Raw genomic sequence first — 23,480 nt, 5'->3', positions numbered from 1 at the left:
CCAACCTGAGAACTTAAATGCACACGCGCGTCACCCACGGACACGAACAATAGTGCGGCAAAGGCCCGGGGCGGGGCGGGAGGAGGGGGTCAGTGGGGGGAGAGGGAGACACCTGTGATACTTCCAGCAATAAAGATAAACCCAAAACAGGAATGCTGAGGCGAGCCTCCTGCTGAAGGACTGAGGATGGTTTTCTTGGTGTGTCTAGGTACAAATCGAATAAGCTGCGCCATTCAAGGGGCCCACGAGGGTGGTATTTTTGCACTTTGTATGTTAAGGGACGGCACCCTGGTGTCGGGAGGCGGGAAGGACCGAAAGCTCATTTCCTGGAATGGAAACTACCAGAAACTTCATAAAACAGAGGTAAGACATCGAGCAGGGCTCTCAAAACCCGTTTTGAGCCTTAAACTGTTACCCCGACTGGCTTCCGCGTTGGTTTGAAATCGGTAGCATACAGTTTTGAAAATCGCTTAGATAAAATTTTATTAAGCGGCATAATACTTTAAGATCCCAGAAGCCGTTCAAGTCGCAACTACTAAAATGGAATTAGATGTGTAAGATTTGAGGTGGTGACGTCGTTTCCCATTGAGGATATTTTTATAATAGAGCCAATCTCACTTTTCCGAGGGAATGTGACCGACGTTTTGCTTTATCACTAAAACCTTTCTCCGCCTTTCACTTTAATTTCCAGCGTGTTGCTCTGGAGACATCATCACTTTCAGCTCATATTTATTAGGCAGCTACTTTGGGCCTGGCTGTGTTCTCTGGAGCTCTGGGTCCTTGACTCTGCTTCAGCTCCTGTGGCCTGGTCAGCAGCCTGCGCCCCCATAGGCGGCAGAGGCAAGAGCCTGTTACACCTTCCACGCACTCACTGAACTTTCTCCCCCAGGCCCCAGGAAACCATGGGCAGGCAGGTGCCGGCACCAGCCTCACGGTTGATGGTGTCTATTCCTAGCTTGGATGGCACACGTTGGGGGACGTGTCCAACCTCCGAGTCGGATGCTCACGACACGGCACCGCCTGTAACACGTGTTCCACCAGAGAGCCGCGGGCACGCACGGTGCTTTGGCTGTAGGAGAACTTGGTTTTGTTGATTATGGCTTTTTTTTTTTTTTTAATTCTCATTCAAGGATAAGTCTTTATTGATTTTTTTAGAGAGAGAGAGAAACATCAATCTGACAGAGAAACATCCATTGGTTGCCTCCTGTACACACTCCAACTGGGGATCGAACCCACAACGTAGGTGTGTGCCCTGACCTGGAATCGAGCCCGCAGCCTTTTGGTGTGCAGGCAACTGAGCCAGTGCTGATTTTTTTTTTATATGTCTTTATTGATTTCAGAGAGAGGAAGGGAGAGGGGGAGAGAGAGAGAGAGAGAAACATCAATGATGAGAGAGTCATTGATCGGCTGCCTCCTGCACGCCCCCGACTGGGGATCGAGCCCACAACCTGGGCACATGCCCTGACCAGGAATCGAACAGTGATCTCCTGGATCCTAGGTTGACGCTCAACTGCTGAGCCACGCCGGCCGGGCACCAGTGCTGATTATTGCTCTTAATAAAGGAAGGTGTTCGTCTGAGCTGAGAAACCACTTCCCCTTCACGGAGATTTTAACTGACGTTACAGTGAGACTTGACCGGCAGTTGATTGAACACATACCTGTGTTAAGTGATCAGCACAGTGGAAGCCGCGAGGCCGCCTCGGTGTCACGGAAGGTCCCCACCGCGTCTTAGTTCCGTGATTCCTCTCCCGGCCCGACTGCCACCGCCTGTCCTCAGCGGCCCAGACTCGCTGGAGGCAGGCTCGGGCCAGGGCCGGCCGCCGCGTCCCCTCTGGGACCAGCCCAGAGCCGAGCACCGGGGCTCGCTGCAGCTTTTGTTATTTTTTATAGAGCAAAAACCTCCGCTTCTGCAAATAGTTCTTTTGAAATTTATTTTTAACATTTGGATAATTCCACGCGTTTACCAACATGAGCAGTGGATTTCGAAACTAAGCAGTGAAATTGCCGAAGAATCCACCATTTTAAGTCACAGTGCATTTTAGAAACTCATCATGACGTGCAGTATAATTTTTATTTCTCAGCTTTTACCTGCTGCTGCTCTGTGAAGTCATCACAAGTAAAGGGTGAACTAACCAGGAGTATTTCTTACTGTTTAATCTTGTCAAGAAAGTGCTTTATTCTTATTTTCTAACAGCCTTACTCTTGCTGATTCTTTCACGGTTCATAAACTGTTTGGAGTTTAAAAGTAAGCTTTGGGGTTTTGACCGTTCACTCAACCAGTACTGACTGCGGACCTTTCTCTGTCTCTCCGTGTGCGTGTGCGTGTGCATGCGAGAGCAACTGTGACAGGAGCTGTCATAGTATATAAACAAGTGTTTTGAATGACGGAGCTCCTCATTTAATGACATCTTACATACCTTTTCCGTGCAGATTCCAGAGCAGTTTGGCCCAATACGGACGGTGGCCGAAGGCAAAGGGGACGTGATCTTGATAGGCACGACCAGGAACTTTGTTCTGCAGGGCACCCTGTCGGGGGACTTCGCCGCCATCACTCAGGTGCGTCTGGGCAGGCCCGCCCCACGCATCCGTGTTGCGGGATGTTAGAGCGTGATGAAGCGCCACACGGAGGTCATGCCTGTGGCTTACGCTGACGGGGCCCGCCTGAGCTGCTGGGTTTCGGTTTGCTGTCCTAGCTGAAGCTGGGGCAGAAGAGAGCTCATGAGGTTAAATAAGACACGTGCAGCAGGCCTGGCTTGTCACCTTTGAAGGCCCCTGGGCGTTGGTTGCAGGGTCCCAGAGAGCACCCATTTGTCTTGGTTCTTGCAGGGTCACACCGACGAGCTCTGGGGGCTGGCCATCCATGCCTCAAAACCCCAGTTCCTGACCTGTGGGCACGACAGACATGCCACTCTCTGGGACGCCGTCGGTCACCGGCCCGTCTGGGACAAAATAATAGAGGTAGCCGTGCACATTACATCCCGTTTTTCTTGTAGAGACTCACCTGGAACATGTTTGTTTGCATGAAATTGAGAATGATATAAAATTGTCCCAACACAAACGTCATTAATTTATCTCCTTCGAATTGTGTTGCTACAGACATCACCGAGGGGTCTCGTCCATGTAATTGTGCAGGTTGCTGTTGAATTTTTCAACAGTGAGTCATCCCCTCGGGGTGGTGGCTGGGTTTCCTGACGGCAGCCAGTCCAATGGCTTCAGTGCCAAGAAGCCCTCGCCCTGAGCCTGCCTTCTGTTCACAGCGCACCTTCAGAATGAGAATATAAACTATTCTAAAGGCATAGAGTTTCTTTCCACAACTTTTCAGTGATGACGGCAACACTTTAGTTTTTCGTTTTTTATTTTTTTTTTTTAATTTATTGACTTTTTAGATAGAGGGGGGAAGGAAGAGAGAGAAACATTGATTTGTTGTTCCACTTACTAATGCATTGATTGGTGCTGAACTGTCCTCTCCTGCGTGTAACACAGCCGTGACTGCACACACTGAGCACCTTGCATACCAAGCACTGGGCGTGTATCAATTATCCTTCACCCTGCCCGGCCAGCGTGGCTCAGCGGTTGAGCATCAGCCTAGGATCCAGGCGACTGGGGTTTGATTCCCGGTCAGGGCACATGCCCGGGTTTTGGGCTCGATCCCCAGTCGGGGGCGTGCAGGAGGCAGCCGATCAATGACTCTCTCATCATTGATGTTTCTATCTCTCTCCCTCTTCCTTCCTCTCTGAAATCATTAAAGATATACTTAAAAAAAAAAAAAAGTATCCTTCACCCTGGCAGCAGCCCTGTGAGTTGAAGATTTTTCACCCTGATACTGTTGATTAGGAAACTGAGGCTTAGAGGAGTCACATCGCTTTCCAAGGTCGCTGAGTTGGTGACAGAGTCCGTGCTCACACCCAGCTCAGCTGCTTCCCAAACCCGGGGTCTCCACCACGGGTTGTGAGCCAGAAGCACATCCCGTGCCCTAATGACACGCATAGTCCTGTGTAAGGGGTGCCCCTCTGTGGACCCACACACCCTCCAGCCCACACAGTCACATTGCACCCCGTGTGCCGGGTCTGAGTCTCAGCACCTGCATTTTGCTTTCAGAGAAGGTCAGGCCACTGGTCGAGCTGAGCATGAGATGCCAGGGCCTGAGGGGTGACCCTGCTGCTCAGAGCAGAGAACAGGTGTGACCCGAGGTGGCAGGGCGTGGCTGTAGGAAGTGGTGGTGCCCTGCCTTGTAACTGTCCTCAGGTCGGGGCTTCATGCATGAAAAACACAGGAGGGGTTTGTGCAGATCTGACAACCACACTGACACAGCAGGGACAGTGACCGTCGGGGGGGCAGCCTTCCCTGAGGTCCCCGTCAGCACTGCAGCCCTGCTAAAAGCAGTCCCGGTGGCCCACCCCCTCCTGTACCAGACTGTGGGCCCACTTGCCTGGCATACGGGTAGGGGTGCCAAACCGGACGCCAGGAATAGCTGCAGTTACCTCCTGCCTGCTTTCTCCACGGGCCTTGTGACTTTGGACAGGAGCCCCCTAAACCTGTGTCATCTAAATGACGTTAGGAGCCTCAAATGAATGATATGCTCGAGTCTCAAGTGGTTGTGACCTCTGTCTTTGTGTCAGTGGCACCTCAGTTTAATTATAGCTCGCACTTTGGAAAAAGCATCGGAGTAATGGGATCAATACCTGAAGAGCTTCGAGTCTGTTTTTTTAGTTTATCCAGTAGCATCTCTATGCCGCCTCCTAATTCCAATCCTACTGCTGCTCTGCTCTTGGTCTTCCTGTGATTAAACCTCTCCCCATTTCAGTTTGTCCTAAACGCCCCGCCAAGTGACCTTGTAACACCCAGATTCCATCAGCCACCCTTGTTATTGAAAGAAAAAAATCGCTCACTGTGTTATTTCCTAGTGACCACAGTCCTCAGCGTAGCAGCGCAGCCCCCATCCCTGGGGTCATCCGCACCATTCCCGCCCCTGCCCTCTGTGTCCTAAACCCTCCACCATTTCTCAGCTAGGCCCAGGCTGCCCTGCTCCCCCCTCCTTGGTCATGTTATTGCCCCCTTGCCCCCTAGTGTGTCCACTTTCGCCCCCACCACCCATGAGTCTTCCTGAGCTGGGAGGCCCAGGCAGGCCGTGTGCCCCCACCCAGCGTCCCCACCTGACCTCATCCAGCTCCCCGACCCTGGGGCCCCACAGCTTGTTCTCACCTCTGTCATCGACCAACATGCCATCTCACCGGTATCAGTTAGTGTTGAACACACGATATCCCCAGACCAAAGCCTGCAACGGGCTCTACCCGTCTCGGGTCCTCCTAGGGCTGGGGATGGTCTTGTGCTCACCCAGGGCTGACCTAATGGAAAAGGCGCAGTGGTCACGCGTCAGACGGGTGGCGCTCACCTTTCGGCCTGGGAGTCACCTGAAGGGGCTTCCGAGACTTAGAGGAAGTGCGCTTGCTTCTTGGTGTGTCGCCTGACCACTGTGGCCATGAAGAGATAGAGGAGAGAGAGAGAAAGTTCTGCGTGGTCCACGTAGAAAACACTCCCTTCCCGGGGAGAGAGGAGGCCTTCAAACGGGGCCGCGGGGCCCTGAGGGACGGGGTTGTGCTGTGTGATTTTATGCGGCAGTGCTGTGTCTGGCCATCAATTTACACTCCTTTACAATATTTTAGGGTCCAGCTCAGTCTTCTGGTTTTCATCCTTCAGGGTCTGTGGTTGCGGTTGGAACACTGACTGGGAGGTAAGTCCCCAGCAGCGGGCTGCGCCCTCAGTGCACGAAAGAGGCGCGTGTCTGTGTTTCCCCGGGCCGGGCCCCGGGCCGCATCTCCCAGCTTCTGGGGACTTAGCAACAGTTAGGTCAGAACTCAGAAGGGAAACTAAGACGGTGGGTGGTCCTTCACATCCTGGGCCTGGGGGGCATCTGAGGAAAGCTATGGCCCCCTCTCCTGGAAGAGTGCCCGCACACGTGCATGCCCACACAGGTGCACATGCACACACGTGTGCACACAGACCCACATGCATACACATGTGCACACAGGCGCGCGCACACATGCGCACACACGTCCAGTTTCACAGGATGCACAGCTCCTCCAGCCTTCATCTGCTGCTGGTGGGAGGAGCCTCAACTTTGGAATTGGGCAAAAAAGCATTTCAAGGCTCCAAGAATTTAAAAATGCTTTTTCTTGCTGCCCTTTCAAAATTTTAGAAACTCCCCAGATCCTGAGCCTCATACTCACACTCAGCTCACACTTACTGACCACACGCCTCCGACAGGCCAGACAGCAGGCCTGTGCTTGATCCCAGCTCCCCCCTTGGCCGCTGTGCGTCTGAGCCAGTTGCGCGGCCTGAGTTCGTCTCCTGTTACAGACTGCGACCGTGGGAGCTGCCTCGCCGCGCTGCACTGGTGCTCGCGGGACGATGCAGGGAGAGCGTTAGCTGGCGTGCCAGCAGGCAGTTTCCATGGTCGTCGTCACTGTTTTATCACTCCCAGTGTACGTTCATGCTGCTTGTCGTGGTGTATACACCTAGTACGGTTTAATTCAGATAGTTTTGGTGGTCTCCTCCTGTCCTTCCGCTAGAAAGCACACCCCTCAGGCTGCTGTTACGACTGGAGTGTGTGTATAAAGGAGTAACCGTTTATAAGCCACAGGTCTAAGCATTTAAGAGCTGGGCACCTGGTATCTAAGGGAATTCTCATGGAAATGTTTGCACAGCCGCACACGTGGGTGTGCACACACGCACCCCTCCTTCCTTTCAATGCTCTTGGAGACACTGAAGGTCCAGCTCAGCAGCTCTGTTGAATGGCTGACAGCCAGTCCTTGCCGTCACCTGCCTGCCGAGTGTGTGTGTGTGTGGGGGGGGAACGTGGTGACAGTGCTGGGATGCTCAGAATCACGGACGGTGTCCTGTGGGGCCAGGAGGGGACATGCAGCCTAATCCCTCCCCTCTGTTGATGGTGCCCGCGCCTCTGGTCCCAGCGCCAGGCTTGGCTCTTGATGGGGCAGTTCAACGGGCCTTTTCAGAGGATGGCCTAGCTGGCCCCAGTCTCCCTACTTCTTATGTGTTCTGACCCCTATGAAGGTTAAATAGCACAGGAAAGGTAACTGGACGTTGCAGATGCAAGGACTCAAAGCTGAGACGCCAAATCCAAATTTCAGGGGGTTGGCCAGGCCCTCTGGGTGGGGATGGTTAGGGCCCCCAATGGGAGGCTCAGTGGTGCTGGCACAGAGGACATGCTCATGGGAAGTGTCGTCTAGGTTTGAAACCACAGGAGCAGGCAACCCAGGTTCCTTCCGTTCCTGAGAACACAAGTCTGGTTACTGCCACCACCCAAGGACACACGGGTGGGGGAGTGCAGCATTCCACCGCTTGAGCTTTACCGAGTGCCACGTCCTTAGGGGCACAGGGCACTTCTGTATCTGTATAACCTGACTGACTGTGCACAGGGCCTGACCAGCGGCTCTGGGCCCTTACCCCCATTTTACAGCGGAGGAAACTAAGTCCAGAAGGGTTACCTTCAAACACCGGCCCTCTACTCCCTCCTTCCGTTCCCTCCACCCTTTCTTTCACTGCTGGTTGCCCGCCAGCATTCAGGGAGGCCAGACACTCAGCACAGTGGGGAACACCACCCCTCAGGCTGTCCCAGCCCCACTCCTGGGCCTGTCCTGCTTCACCCCCGCTGGGCTCCAGGCAGAAGAGCATGTTGAACCCTCGTGTATCCATCACCAGCTGCTTGTGTGGCCACAGGCCGGCATTAGATGTCGCCCCGCTTCCCTGCCCAGGGCTGTCCCTCCTTTTAAATGTAAATGACAAAACTCAGCCGTCCAGGAACCAGTCACAGCCTCAGTAACCAAATCACGTCCAGAGGCCGCCAGTGTGCTGCTCCTTTCCAGGAAAAACTCGTAGGCAGGACATTTTCTTTAAATAAAGCTGGGAACCCGCGTCCTTGCTAAGTGCATAGGGAGCATTTATTGAGCCCTTGGGTTACTAGTTTTTACTGTCTTACTGGTATCGTCACAGCCTTCCTTCCCTCCCACTGAACAGCCTGCTGTCCTTTCTCTCGTTGACAACAGGTGGTTCGTGTTTGACACAGAAACGAAAGACTTGGTCACGGTGCACACAGACGGGAACGAGCAGCTGTCCGTGATGCGGTACTCGCCAGGTGAGGGCGCGGGCCGCCCGCCGGCTCCCCGGGCCCGCGAAACTCCCCGCAGCTCCCCAGCCCAGGCGTAAGCTGCACACGCATCGCTGGCGTTTAGGGGGCCGCTGCTCCTCTTTGTCACTATGCTCGTGTGTGTTTTAAATCTTTATTATGAAAACTTCAAACACCCCCGCCTGGGCAGAAGAGCATGTTGAACCCCGTGTATCCGTCACCAGCGGCAGTGACCCCACCCCTGCGCCTCCGTGTTGTTCTGAAGCGGTTCGCAGATGTCTTGTCCTTTCTCCCATTACTGTCACTGTCTGTGTCTCAAGAAGACGAGGGCTCCTTTTTAGCGGCTTTATAAGCGTACAGCTCATTGATTCTCAGTAAACTGATAGAGTTGCACAACCACAACCCAATTTTAAAACGTTCTCAGCACCCCAGAGCATTCCCTCCTTGCCCGTGAGCAATTAGTCTCTGCCGCCACCCCCAGTCTGGGCACCCTCTGATCTGCTGGGCGATAAATTGCCTGTTCTGGGCATTTCGTATCAGTGGAATCATACAACATGTAGCCAGTTACATCCGGCTTCTTTTTCTTAGAATAATGTTTTTGAGATTAATTCGTGTTATTGTGCATGTATCAGTAGTTTGTTCCTTTTTTGTTTTTATTGAATGTATTGGGGTGGCATTGGTTAATAAAATTATGTAGGTTTCAGGTGTACAATTCTATGATACATCAACTGTATATTGTATTGTGTGTTTATCACCCCAAGTCAAGTCTCCTTCCAGCAACACTTACCCCCCCCATATGTTCCTTTTTAATTGCTATATAGTATTCCAAAATAGACCACATTTTCTCTATCTATTCACCGCTTAACAGACTCTTGGATTGTTTCCCTGCTTTGGCTATTATGAGTAATGCTGCTATGAACAGTCATTATATGTACTTTTGTAGACATTTGTTTTCATTTATCTTGGGTGAATTCCTAGGAGTCAAATTGGTAAATTTATGTTTAACATCTGATGAAAATGCCCAACTGCTTTCCAAAGCGGCAGCACCACTTTACATTCCCACCAACGATGTGTCAGTGGTCTAGTCTCTCCACATCCTCACCAACACCCCCTATTTCTGTCTTTTTTTATTAGAGCTCTTCTGATGGAGATGTAGTGGTATCTTGTGGTTTTAAGTTACATTTCTGTAAAGACTGTCAGAGAGGTTGAGCATCTCTTGACGTGTCTACCAGTCATTTCTATACCTTCTTTGATGAACTATCCAAATATTTTGCCCATTTTTAATGGAGTTTGCCTTACTACTGAGTTGTAAGAACTCTTTCTATGTTCTGTATATGAGTTCTTTCTCAGATATATGATTTGCAAATGTTTTCTCTCAGTACATGGCTTGTCTTTTCATTTTCTTAATGGGGTCTTTTGAAGTCTAGTTTACCAGTTTTTTTCTTTTATTGATCTTGCTTAAGATGTCATTGTCAAGGTCATGAAGATTTTCTCCTGTGCTTTCTTTTAGAAAGGTTATTGTTTTAGCCATTACAGGTAGGTCTGTGATCCATTTTGAGTTCATGCTTGTGTATGGTAAGAGGTAAGAGTCTAAGTTTATTTATTCTGCATATAGATATCTGGTTGTCCCAGAATCAGTTTGTTTTTATCACAAATAGGTGTTAGAATTTGCCAAATGCCTTTTCTGTACCTATCGAGATGACTATGTGGTTTCATCCTTTATTTCATTATTATGATGCATGACATGAATATTCTGGTGTTAAGCCAGAAAATTTTTGCATTACTGTGGTAAATCTCACATGGTCATGGTGTCTAACCCTTTTTATATATCGTCGGGTTCTGTTTGTTAATCTTCTGTTAAGGAGTTTTGTATCTATGTTTATGAGGGATATGGGTCTGTAGTTCTCTTGTGATGGTTTTGTCTGGTTTAGTTATGAGACTGCTATTGGCCTATAGAGGAAATTAGAAAATGTCCCTTCTTTGTTCGTTTTCTGAAAGAGTTTCTAAAGGATTGGTGTTATTTATTAAATATTTTATAGAATTCATGTGAATTCAGTGAACCATCAGGGCTTTTCTTTGTGGGAAGGTTTTTTAATTCCTAATTCAATTTCTTTGCTTTTTATAGGTTTATTCAAAGTTTTTGGTTTCTTCTTGAGTCAGATGTAATTTTTCCATTACATCTAAGTTGTCTAATTTATTGGTATAAAATTGTTTATAACATTTGTTTTTCATTTTTTTAATTTTCCTGAGGTTAGTAGTGATGTCTCCTCTTTCATTCTTAATTCTGGTAACTTGTGTCTTCTCTCTTTTTTTCTTGGTCAGTCTAGTTGAAGGTTTGTCCATTTTGTTGATCTTTTTAAAGAATCGGGTGGAGGGGGGCAGTGTGTACAGAGACCAGGCAGGAAGGGCTTCCAGGCAGGGGAGGGCCTGAGAGAACCTGGAGCCCAGTGAGGAATGATTGGCCACATCCTGCAGGGCCTTATGAGCCCCACTCAGGAACTGAGTCTCGGTCCCTTATTGGGAGCGGGGAGGCGGCCAGGGAAGGGGATATCCGGCCAGGTACGATTTTTAAGAGAGAGCTCTGGAAATGGTATAGTCGTCATTCAAGAGCAAATTTTCTTTTTGAAATAATTCATTAATTTGGCTATTTTTTTCTAAATCTGTGGTGGCAGCTAGCATCACCCCTTATAACTGATCAAATGTTTACTTTCAACAATTGAATTGTAATCTGTGATATCTTTGTAGATGGGAATTTCTTAGCAATAGGCTCCCATGACAACTGCATCTATATATACGGAGTCAGTGACCACGGGAGGAAGTACACGCGAGTTGGCAAGTGCTCGGTAAGCGCACTCATTTCTCACACACGGGTCTGCAGTCATCACCCACGTCGGCACCGTGTCGGTCAGGAGTGCACAAGGTGGGGAAGCTCATGTGATGTGTTTCTCTCCCAGGGTCATTCCAGCTTTATCACTCACCTGGACTGGTCTGTGAACTCACAGTTCCTTGTGTCAAATTCCGGAGACTATGAAATCCTTTACTGTGAGTAGCACCAGGAGCACGTTTACTCTGGGAACAAATAGGGCCTCCTGCAAAAACCCCCTTCCCGAACAACTCGGGCCTTGGTTTTGTCCTCTGGAAAATGGAGAAGTTGGGCTGGACAGCCTTCCAGGTCCTTCCCAGCACCGAGGCTCCTGGAGATCAGGTCGACCGTGGGCCCCTGTTAAGGGGATGAGGGCCCTGAGGGGAAGAAAGCCGACCAAGCCCTGCAGAGAGGGGCTGGAGGCGCAGATGTGGCAGAAGAGAGTGGGGTCAGAGCCGTCACAGCGAGAGGGACCCTGTGGGCACGTTATCCCAATGAGACCATGAAGCCTTTCCTGCCTGGGTGACAGCAGCCCCCTGGGACCCCTCCTCCTCTCCCAACCCCTCCAGCCGATGTCAGTGCCCAGGCAGGACTCGGGAACGGTGAGGATGGTAATGGCTGGCACTTACTGAGCACGTGGCACATGCCCCACTCTGCTTCCCCAAACACTTGCCAAGCCCCTGCCACATGCCCAAGCACAGGGCGTCACAGGGCATGAGGGCCCAGGCTCCACCCGCCGGAAGGTACTGAAAAGCATGCTGTTATCACCGCCATCTCCCCACATGAGCCACGGCACTTTCAGGCTCAGCCCGTTTTGTAGACAAGGAAATTGGGGCCCGGGTATGAGGCCATACGCATCAAGAACCAGGCGGTGGGGTGGGGTCGCCACTTGTGGCAGAGCCAGGGACACGCAGGGCAGCTGGTGGTGGAGGAAAGGGAAATACCTGTGCCAGCACCACGCCCCCTCAGCAGGGAGGGCGGCCTGTGGTCAACCCTCCTGCCCTCCCCAGGTTCTGCCTGACTCGGGGCAGAAACAGGGAAGGTTTTCAGGGACAGTCCCTGGGTCTGGTCTCAGACACTCTCATACTTCACGAGGGAGAGCTGATCTGGGGAACAAACCAGCACCTGGGAGGCTGTAGGGACTGGGTCTGCTTTCCATAAGCTTCCGTAGCTTGGAGTTAAAGGGATTGGGGGTGTGCACGTGCTTGTATGTGGGGAGGGGCAGGGCTGGGAGCCTGAGTTGTGATCAGGGCTCCAAGGGGAACAGTGAGCAGGCAGAGACCTTGGAACCAGAAGATAGTCAAAGAAAAGAGAAGGGAGACTGGGGAAAACAGCCCCGGAGAGGGAGATGTGAGGAAAGCGAGGAAGAGGCAGGCTCCTCCCAGGCCTGGGGGCTGGACTCGGTGCCGGCTGGGAGCTCAGTTCCCATGGGCTGGGAGGGGGACCATGTCCCTCTCCTGAGGCTCTGTCGCAGATGAGGCTCTCAGGGCCCAGCCTGCCCCTGGAGGAGAGGGGGCTTTTGCTCAGATGTCATGAGACCTGCGTTTGCGTTTTCCAGGGGTTCCCTCTGCTTGTAAGCAAGTTGTCAGTGTGGAAACTACGAGAGACATCGAATGGGCTACGTACACGTGCACCTTGGGGTTCCATGTCTTTGGTAAGTTTCCGCAGTCCTCACGTGGTTCAAATGTAAGACGTGTCCACTTTGAGAACATTCCCCTAACAGGACACCTCGTAGTCACAATTCCGTCCAAGCGCTGAGCTGCCACAGAGCCCCACAGGACACTGCCCCCAGCCCCCAGGGAAGGGCTGGGCAAGGAGAGCCAGGACACGGCGTTCACCCTTTCCTCTTGTATAAATATGGGTCCTGGGGTAATTCCCTAGAATCTTCTCACCTGCCCGAGCTCCTAGATAGATGGGCCAGGTGGCCCTCAGTCAATTCACTCATTATTTGTTAGAGTTATCACTACATCTTCCTGGTCCTTAAACTAAAATTTCCACTTCCTTCCAAGTTCAGATTCGGAATATATTCATAAACTATCTAAAATAAATTGCACAGCCCTGGCTAGTGTGGCTCAGTTGGTTGAGTGTCATCCCATGCACCAAAGGTCGCCGATTCGGTCAGGACACATGCCTGGGTTTTGGCCTCGATCCCCAGTAGGGGGTGTGCAGGAGGCAGTTGATCTATCTCTCACATGAATGTTTCTCTCTCCCTTCTTCTCTAAAATCATTGAAAACATAATTAAAAGACAAAATGAATTGCCACAATGTAGTAGAGCAAAAGCAGTATTTATCATCGCTTTCTGTAAAACCATAGGTCAATAATTTGATCAGAATTCCACAAGTCTCCTTAGAGCTGGCATTGTACCATTTTCTGGTATTAAATGCCAGGACCCCCAGGTTTACTGCAGAACTTCCAGCTGAGAAACTGATGCGCATACAGCTCTCTCAGATCCGAAGTTACTGGAACCAGAAGGGTTTCCTGGAGCAGTGATCAGGAGACACCACCCCCAGACCATGCTTCAGGCCCACCTGGGCACAGGGCCCCAGAGCTAGAGCTGCTGCCTTGCCCCGCCCACAGCAGGCAGACACAACATCTGCCAGGTGTCACAAAGCAAGCAGCAGCCACGAAGAGCTGACACCAAGAAATGCTTGAAAGGCACACTCAGACCCAGGGTTAAAAAGTTCTTTGCGGAGACTCTCACATGTAAAGAGTTACCTAGAAAAAAGAAAAGTTAGGAAACTGCATGCTTGAGGACTAGTCAGCTTCCCATCAGACGCTTTGGGACAGATGAAAGGCATTGTGTCCAGAAGCAGGGTTTCTGGCCCACTTTGTGCTATATTGTCAAGAAGGGGCCCAAAAGAGGTGGGAGCCCAGTGAGCTCGTTGTTCGTTGCTCCTGTCCTGCCACAGAGCAGGGCTAAGCCTTGAAGGGGTTCCTGGGAATGGCCTGGAGTGAGCCACTCGCAGAAACAGGGAGAGGCCTGGAGCAAGACAGTGCTTTCTAGGCCCTAGTTTCTAAGCCCCGGACTTAGGCGATTTTATTTTGGAGAGTTTAATGCAGTCCCCACACAGCATGGCCCAGCATTTCTGGTATTTCCAGCGCTCTGTCTCTGGTCTTTATTTTAGGAGTGTGGCCCGAAGGCTCAGATGGAACTGACATCAACGCCGTCTGTCGGGCCCACGAGAAAAAACTCCTGTCTACTGGCGATGACTTCGGCAAAGTACACCTGTTCTCTTACCCTTGCTCGCAGTTCAGGGTAAGGACGTGTCTTCACGAATCTCGCCCCTTGTGGGCTGTTTGCAGCCTGATGTGGCTGTTTGGGAATTAAATAGAAAGGCATGTGCGTGAATGCCACCAGTCACAGGCGCAGACCTGACCCTGTCACCCTCTGCCTTTCGGGGGCTCCCCCTGCCCTCCAGGGAACCCTGACCCTATGAAGCCCTTAGATCTGGCTCTGCTACCTCTCTGGCTTCTTTCATGGGCCCCACTCCTCCCCTCCACCACGGCCCTTCTGCTCCAGCCCCGCTGTGATGAGCCAGCACCAATGCCCAGCACGCCCCTCCTGGCCCTTCCCTTTCCTGACACCCCTCACCCTCCACCCCCGAAATCTCTGGGATTGAACATATCCGCCCAGGGCAGTCGCTCGTCCATGTCTGCCCCCCGACCAGACCCAATTCTTGACGTTCAGGACACTGTGGGTGTGTCTGTGTCCCTCCTGTGTCCATGCAGTGTAGCTAAGTGAGGGAGGAACAAAAGGAATTGGGGAATGAACGCACAATTCCAGGACTTTCCAGCTCCCAGGCGTGAGCTTTGCATTAAGGTCCCTCCGTGTCTCCCTCCCAGGCTCCCAGCCACGTGTACAGTGGGCACAGCAGTCACGTCACCAACGTCGACTTCCTCTGTGACGACAGCCACCTCATCTCCACGGGCGGCAAAGACACCAGCATCATGCAGTGGCGGGTCATCTAGTGCCCGCAGGGACCGCGGCGCAGAGCAGGCCGGCGGCACGGACTCGGTTCCTCAGTCACTGTGATTTCTGTCTTGTTTGAAAAGTCCTCACAAACCTCAGGAAAACCACTCCCTGTACCGGTTACCTTAGCGTAGTGGCCACGGCGGATCAGCAGTTCAGGTCTCTCTGTTGTACAATATAGAAAACACGTTTAATGTTAAAAAAAAAAAAAAAAAAAGCCAAGGTTTACATTACGGTGACATCGACACATTAACTGGTGTATCCTTCGTAACTTTTCTATGAACCCTGAAACGGTCACAGAATGCCTTTTCAGACGCTGCGTGTAGGCTTTCCTCTCGCCACCGAGCCCGCTAAGCGGGACGTTTATGCCGAGGTGCTGGATCGCGACGGGTCGCTGTGGATGAGCTGGTCCTAAAGGGACACACGGATGGAGTCGCGAGAAGAAGCCACTGCACAGCTGAGTCAGGAACTGCAGCTACGACTTTACTTGGTTCTCTTGTGTATGGTTCCCTTCGGGCCTCCCCCGGGAGGCTGGGGAGGGGGCTGATTAACGCTCAGCCGGGCATTCGGGCATTTCCCAGTTGCAGTTAGACCGCCTGCCTACCCCACGCAGTCAGCCGCTTACCACCCCCGTGAGTGGCGCCCCCTTCTGGTCGCCGTTCACCTGCCCCAGGAACGGAGACATTCGGCCACCTTCCTCTGTATATTCATTGGCATGATACGGTATTGTACTTGTATAGGATTTTAGCAACTCATAATAAATACGTAAGGCTAGGCTTTACTATTTTATGCTTATGGACATTGTATATTTGTATTTTAAGACCAAGTAGACCAAGTCAAAAAGATACCACCAGCCCGCAGCAGGGGGAAGCCTGGGCGGCTCCGCCAGGCCCTCAAGGCAGCTGCTTGCCTGTCTTCTGTGCCTGGACGGCTCATCTGGCTATGAAATAAGGTTGCGTTCTGCTCGGGGAAACGGAGGTGGCACCCATTTGTCAAGAAGGCCTTACCCATTTCGATTGTGTGACAGACTGAAATGTATTGTTTACATTGGGGAATGTATCTCAGATTTTAAAATAGAAGAGTAATAAGCAGACGTAAAAACAAATATTAAGATCTTTACTTGTTCTAGGCAAGTAAGTGAGTTGAGCTATCTGAACTCACAGCCCTGGCTGTTGAGCTGGCCCCCTGGGTGCGGCATCGGGAAGCGTTTCGGTGACAGCTCCAGGCGGCTGCGGAGTGCAGGGCACCAGTGAGCAACATGTATTAAAGGTGAATCTGTTTCTATGTATCCTTATCAAATATATTCTGTAATGAAATAAAATCTGAAAAGTGGATTTCTTATTGACCTATAATCATGAAAGTATATAAATTAAAATATTTAAAATTAGCTATGATTCACACTATATTCTGTTTCATACACAGATATTTTTCTCCCTCACCTGGGGACTATAGTTTGCATATGGTATGTAAACATTTATCAGAGTTGCAAAGTAATCATTTTAAAGTTAATAATTGAAGGAATAGATCAGGGAAGGGAAAGGGACCCATTAGTAACTTCTGAGATCTACTTTTATCTCTGTATAGTGCCACTGTTGTGTGTGTTTTTCTGCCACTGTTTTTTAAGCTCAGTAATGGAAAAGGGGCACCATGTGAACTGTTATTGCTCTCTTCCCACTTGCCTACATTTAAATGAAATTATTTAAACAGCCCAGTATTAGCCTTGAGGGTGTCCAGCATTCCCTCCCTCCCTCATTAACATGAGCCAAGGCGTGGCCATGTGGGAGGAGCCCCCAGAGCTCCTGGCCTCTGGCACCTGAGGCTGCCCCCCTCGCCTGCAGTCCTTGCGGGTCCGTGGCACCAGGTGGTGGGAAAGCATTTTCAGAAACGCAGCCACTAAGGGAAGGGCTTCTCCCTTGTTCTGTGGGCATGTTCACTCCACGTCTCCTTCCCAGGCTGAGGCAGCTCCTGAGCTCAGGCCTCCGCTGGGAGCAGAGGCTGGAAGGGCCCGTGTGCTCGGAACAGCCCTGGGTGGTGGGGAGCCCAGGAGGGCAGCCAAGCAGCTACCGAGGTCTCCCCTCTCCCCAGGTCCCCCAGGTGCTCTGCGGGCCCCACGGAGGGACGTGTTTCCAAACGCCTCGCAGAATGGCGGAGCTGCAGGGGAGCCCGGGGGCCGTCTTGGAGTATTTCCCAAAGTGTGTTCTGTGGAACACGGCTCCGCAAGCCTCGCTGGCAGTGAGCGAGTTTTCTAAATAGTTGCCGTTGGTTAAAACCCTGTAGTGGCTCAGGGGACGCTCCTTCGCGAGGGCACAGGGCCTGTCTGGCGGGCTCCGACTCCTTCACCTTCTCTGCTCCTGCTGTGTGTCCTGTGTGAGCTGCGTGTCCTGACACTATAGCCCGCCCTCTGCCGCCCCCCAGCCTTTCCTTGGGCTCTCGGCCCTAACATTCTTCCTCCCGTGTTTCCTCGTCAACCACCAGAACGTCATAACTCAGCTTACAGGTCGCTTCCTCCAGGAAGCCCTCCGGAAGCACCTAGCCTGGGTTCTTTTCCCTCTTTGGTGCACCCGCTCGTTGTACTTCCCTTCTCACGTTGAATTGTAAGCCTGGCGCAGCCCTCGGTCCACAGGCTCCGTGAGGCACGAGGCTCCTGCCTCCCACGCTTGGCGCAGCGCCGGGAGTGGCGGGTGCTCAGGCCGCGGCGGTGGGCGCGTGACTGGGCTGCAGGCGGCAGGGGAGCTTCAGGGCTGAGATTCCTCACCCTTCTCCCTCAGCCCGTCTGCTTTCCTGCCTCCCCGCCTCCCTTTCGCCCACAGCACTGCGAGGGCAGCTTTGCCCACCAGCCTTTTTCTAAAGTTAGCTTTGCGTCCTCAGGGCAAATGCGCAGAGCGGGATGGCCCGTTAGAGGGTGCGGACATCTTTCTGTGCCAATACGTTTTGCAAAAATAACTTCCAAAATTATGGTAGCAATTTGGGAGCCGTTTTCTTTTTTAGCAAATGAACCCTCTCCCTGGGTAAGCGTCTCCCCGGCAGAAGCTGCGCGAGGCTATTTTTGCCGTGGGCTGTAGACCACGAGGTGCCCAGGAGGGAGTGGGGGCCGTGCGGAGGCCGAGCCCCGCCAGCGTCAGCCCCGTGCTCTGGCCTGGTTCTGGGCCACTGGGGAAAGCAAGTGTAGATTATGTTCCGGATTAATCAGTGGTTTTGTAAAAAGGGGAAAACACACATTATTAACTTCTTCAAAATCCTAACAGACCAGGCAGGAAGTTACCAAGGCAAAGCCGCTGAACTGCGGCAGGTGGAAGTCACGAAAAGCTCAGAGCTGAAGGCAGCGTGGGGGCTGCGGTCATCGGGCTTCAGACTCTGTTTTAGCAGCAAAGCTTTCTTCAGATAAAATCGCACGGGAAAATCCACTCGGTGACACTGTTGAGAAGGCAGCTGCTTTGGATGAAGCAGTCCGGGTGGAGGTGACCAGAAACACTCTCATCCTGTGTTCCTTTCTCCCTCCCACCCTCCGGCCACCTCCAGCTGCCCGGGGACACCAGCGTCTATGGTCTAGAATCCAACTAGAGGAAGCCCAAGCCCAGCAAGGGCCAGGACATGTCCACAGCCACACAGTGAGGGAGGGCAGAGCAGGGTCACCTGCCAGGCTCCTGGCCTCGTCTCCAGGTGACTCTACCTTGCCAGGAACCTGCTGGGTCGTTCGGGCACAGGGCGTAACGTTTCTCCAGGTTGGTCCCAGAGCTGGCCGGCTCCACAACCCTCACCATCCAGATGCCCCAGCTATCAGTTTGGTTTTAGGCAGCGATTGTCAGCCACTGTGCCGTGAGAATTGTTAAAACGTGTAATACCTGACTGTTCAGTCAGGGGCACTGACCTCTTTTCCCTAAGACTGTCAAATAAAAAAATGACAACAGCCGAGACAACAATAGCTGTCCAGTGTGGATGAATCAAAATTATATAATTTTTTTGTTGTTTGATCAGCAAAAAATATATTTTCTGGTGTGCCACAGAAGTTTAGTAATTAGTTTATGTGTGCCATGAGATGGAAAAGGTGGAAAATCGCTGGTTTTAGGGTTCAGTCCAATTTAAGTTCTATTACCAGCATTTCTGCCTATATGGCTATGATGCAGAGGATCAGGCCAAGTGTTGTGCCAAGGACTGCGCCGCCTGTAGTGGCCACTCAGGGCCAGGGGGGTTCACTCTAGATCCAGGGACAGTCGGAAGAAACACTGGAGCTGAAGGAGAACGCGACATTTTATTTTCAGCCGACGGCCAGGCTGACGTGCAGAGAAACCGTCTTCCCGGTGGCAGCCGGCCGGGCATAGTCACACGGGGGGCACCCGCACCTGCGAACCCACAAACCCGCAAGAGCAATCCGCACCTCTGAAAGTCCTGGACCAGTCTCATAGGAACCCGGACAGGGGTGGCGCTCGGCCAACTATGGGTCAGACAACTGACGGGGCATCTGTCACGACGATGCTGTGTCATGTTTACGAAACTGTGGCCTCTGCCCCGAGAAGGTGGCGAGAAAGCGTAAGTGTCTTCACTTTCCCTACGGTGGTTTTTTGGTGTGTTTTTTAAAAATCATCCATTTCACGTGGGTTGTCAAATGTGCTGAAAGAAAACTGCCGTAATATCCTTGTAATTATATGTAGGTTCCATGGCAAAGGGGGGTTCAGGTAGAATTGCATTTGCAGACAACCTGGTGGCGTGAGGTGGCGTCTCGCTGTGCTGTTGACTTGCGTTTCCCTGGCAGCTGGTGAGGCCGAGCATCTCTCTGTGTGCCTGTGGGCCGTCGGTGTATCTTCTTTGAAGAAATATCTATTCAGATCCTTTGCCCGCTTTTTAATTGGCTTCTTTGTGTTATTGAGTTGTAAGAGTTCATTATACTCTGGATTCCCTTTTCAGATATATAATTTGCAAATGTTTTCTCCCCTTCTGTGGGTTGTCTTTTCACTTCCATGGTATTATTTGCAGCAAAAGTGTTTTATATGGATGAAGTCCAGTTTATCTACTTTTTTTCTTTAGTTGCCTGGGCTTTTTGGTGTCATATCTAGGAAGCCTTTGCCTACCTACCCCAAGGTTATGAAAATTTCTACATACAGGGTGGGGGGCAAAAATAGGTTTATAGCTGTGAGTATGCAAAACACAGAGTTTATTCTTGTATTAATATTTATTAATTATTGTATTATTTTCCCTACAAACACCTGTAAACCTGCTTTTGCCCACCCTGTATGTTTTCTTCTCAGAGTTTGCTAGCTTTAGCTGTTACATTTAGGACTATGATCCATTTGGGAGTAATTTTTGTATATGATGTAAGGAAGGGTCCAGCTTCATTTTTTTTGCATGTGGTTACGTACTTGTCCCAGCAACATTTATTGAAAACTAATCTTTCCTCCACTGAATTATCTTGGCATCCTTGTTAAACCTCAATTAACCATAAGCGTAAGGGCTTATTTCTGGACTCTCAATTCTGTTCCATCAATCTATATATCTATCCTTATGTCAGTACCACACTACCTTGATGATCACTTTTCAATAAATTTGGAAATCAGGAAATATGACTCCTCCAATTTTGTTTTTCAAGATTGTTTTGGCTGGTCTAGGTCCTTTGCATTTCCAAATGAATTTTAGGATCAGTTTGCTAATTGGAAAAAAAAATTTTTTTGATTTTTAGAGAGAGAGGAAGGGAGAGGGAGAGAGAAACATTGATGTGAGAGCAGAATATCCAGCCTGCCTCCTACACGCCCCCTACCAGGGATCAAACCTGAACCCCCAGGCATGTGCACTGACCAGGAATCGAACTGGCAAACTTTTGGTGCACAGGAATGTTGCCCGACCAACTGAGCCACACCAGCCAGGGCTCAGCTTGCTAATTTTTGCAAAAACAAAAAAAGCAGTTAGGACTTTGATAGGGATTGTGTTGAACCTGGGAACTCTTGTCATTTTAACACTGGTAAACCCTTCAATTCATGAAAAGGTGTCTCTCCATTTATTTAGGCTTTTAATTTCTTTCAATGATATTTTGTAGTTTTTGATGTATAAGTCCTATGCTTCTTTTGTTAAACTTATTCCTAAGTACTTTATTATTTTTGAAGTTACTGTAAATAAAACTGTTTTGATTTCATTTTCAGATGTCCAAAGCAAGTGTATAGAAATGCGATTAATTTTTGTATATTGATTATGCATCCTGCAACCTTACTGAACTTATTTATTTAAATTGTTTTTTAGTGGAATTTTTAGGATTTTCTATACACAAGGTCATGTCATCTGCAAATAAGAGATAGCCCTACTTCTTGCTTTCTATGGGGAATGTCTTTTTGCCTAATGGCCCTGACTAGAACCTCCAATATAATATTGAGAAGCAGTGGTGAGAGCAGATAACCTGTCTTGTTCCTGATCTTAGGGCAAAACACCCAGTCTTCTGATGAGGTCTTTTAACTTAAAAACTCTATTTTGTCCTCAATTATGGCTCTCCTTCCGTCATCCCTTTTGGAACTACTACTATTAAAAGTTAGGTCTTTTGAACCTATTACTGAAATGTCTCCTTTTGTCAGTGATAATTTCCATTTCTTTCTTTTTCACTCTGCTTTGTGAAGGAATTTTTTTTCATTTGATCTTCTAGGTCCCGGATCAAAACTATAGCCTGCAGCCCAATCTGGCCTGCTGCTATTTTTATAAACAACGTTTTATTGGAGCACAGTCACGTCTCCATTTATGAATTGCCTGTGGCCGCCCTCAAACTGTAAGGCCGAGCGGAGTTGTTGTGAAAGAGACCGAGTGGCCTGCAAAAAGCCAAAGGTATCTACTCCCTTGCCCTTTGCAGGGAGTGTGTTGGCTATTTCTCATTGCCCCTAATTACATTTTGCATCTTAAGAACAATGTGTATCCCTCCCTAGATTATCTGTTGTTTTCAGGTTGCTCTCGTGCAGGATCTTGATCTCCTTATAACTCTCTATCAGTCCCTCCGTTAGCCTTGCCAACTTCTGCTTGGCAGAACATGGGGGGCTCACAGCCTTCAGGCTTCCCAAGTCCCCTAAACTTATCTGCTCACACATTCTGAGGCCCAGGCCCCATGTGGGGGTGAGATCCCTCGGTCCCCACAAAGGGCCGGCTGTCAGGGCCTCCCAGGCAGGTGTGAGACAGCCAACAGGGAGTAGCCAGGAAGCTCTTCCCCAGGGCTGATGGTGAACGACCCCCACGGCCCCCACCCCCACCGTGCTGGGACCTGATGACTGAGGCTGGGAATACCAGAGGATGGGCTTTCCGAGGGGGGGGCACAGGGTGCATCGCTTCCCAAAGTCCTGGGCTCCCGGGAAAGGGCATAGGCTCCCGTGGCGTCAGCAGCGCTCTCTGGGACCGCTGGCTAGGCTGGCCTGAGGGATGTACTTGGCTTCGTTTTCTTAATTAAGTGGGAACACTCAGGCCGGCTGGGACGGCAGGGCTTGGCTCGGGACTCCTCCGGAAAGGCAGACCTCCTCCCATTGCCAGCAACGGCACTGAGAAGTCGTCTGCTGGGCGAGTACCCAAGGTCCCCTCCACATCTGGCCAAGCTTCCGCTTCATTGGTCCAGGTCTTTGAGTTACCCCAGCAGGAAGCTGGCGGAGTTCCCCCAGTATGACCCCAACAGGCCCCTTTCCCAAGAGGTCCCCCTCCTGAGCCTTCAAAGCTGGTGATACATAATCTTAAGGAGAGTTGTTTTTTGAGCCAAAGAGCCCATGAGGTGGAGTGAAATGAGAAGCTCCAGCTGTGAGCCATCCCCGAGTGGGAGGAAGGCAAACCGGGCTGGAAGCCCCTTATATTTCCTTCCAGATGGAACCAGAATACAGGCAGGAACTCCCGCCTCCAAAATGTAACGCCTGCTCCACAGGCTGGTCCCGGACCCCTGCCCCCCGCAGGCACTGCCTCGCTGAGGATGACCCTCAGCGGGGTGTCTTCGGTTCTTCTCTGTAACCAGCAGGGGGAACATAGAAGCAGAAACAGGCTCGCTGCCCCCAGGAAGTTCAGAGGCTAGTGGCGGGGCCAGCAACTAAGACGATGGTCCTGGTAGGGTTTGAGCTGAGCCCGGAGCCCCAAGGCAGCGTGGAGAATGGTGCATGCAGCCCCGTGGGAGGGGCGCTCAGGGTTCCAGCGGGGAGAGCACATGGGTGGGGGTTGAAGGTGATTTGCCAGGTAGACTGAGGCAGTGGCCTGCCTGGGCGTGAGAGGAGGCAGAAATGTGTAGGTGCTCAATGAACAAGAATGAATGAATGAATGAATGAATGAATGAATGAATGAATGAATGAATGAATGAATGAATCAATGGAGGGATAATACAAATTGGGTTGTATTTCAGGAAAACAACTGTTGTGACTCAAAGTCACTGACTTCACTGAGCCATCTTTTCAAATCCAAGAACTGGTGACCTCCAGAAACAAGTCACTTGGGGGCCACATGTCCCCCAAAATGTTAATTTTCTTTTTATCAGAAGAAAGGGAAACATGAATTCATATATTTTTAAGGAAGAACA

General features: G+C 50.8%; 1 protein-coding gene across 2 annotated transcripts in view; it reads left to right on the top strand.

Moving 5' to 3' along the window:
* Positions 1 to 16,306, top strand: part of EML1 (EMAP like 1) — an 87,673-nt gene extending 71,367 nt beyond the window's left edge. For both annotated transcript variants that reach the window (XM_087818288.1, XM_087818291.1), the window contains 10 exons: positions 209 to 363; positions 2,431 to 2,556; positions 2,827 to 2,958; positions 5,664 to 5,731; positions 8,064 to 8,152; positions 10,889 to 10,986; positions 11,098 to 11,185; positions 12,565 to 12,660; positions 14,133 to 14,263; positions 14,851 to 16,306. In XM_087818288.1, coding sequence (XP_087674414.1) covers positions 209 to 363; positions 2,431 to 2,556; positions 2,827 to 2,958; positions 5,664 to 5,731; positions 8,064 to 8,152; positions 10,889 to 10,986; positions 11,098 to 11,185; positions 12,565 to 12,660; positions 14,133 to 14,263; positions 14,851 to 14,976 — 1,109 coding nt within the window. In that variant the 3' untranslated portion in view covers positions 14,977 to 16,306. The remainder of the gene's footprint in view (positions 1 to 208; positions 364 to 2,430; positions 2,557 to 2,826; positions 2,959 to 5,663; positions 5,732 to 8,063; positions 8,153 to 10,888; positions 10,987 to 11,097; positions 11,186 to 12,564; positions 12,661 to 14,132; positions 14,264 to 14,850) is intronic.
* Positions 16,307 to 23,480: the final 7,174 nt, after the last annotated feature.

The sequence above is a fragment of the Miniopterus natalensis genome, chromosome 1 (assembly GCF_054644295.1).
Source record: "Miniopterus natalensis isolate mMinNat1 chromosome 1, mMinNat1.hap1, whole genome shotgun sequence".
NCBI classification, from domain to species: domain Eukaryota; kingdom Metazoa; phylum Chordata; class Mammalia; order Chiroptera; family Miniopteridae; genus Miniopterus; species Miniopterus natalensis.
The sequence above is the reverse complement of the archived record's forward strand: the minus strand, read 5'-3'. Positions and strand labels throughout refer to the sequence as shown.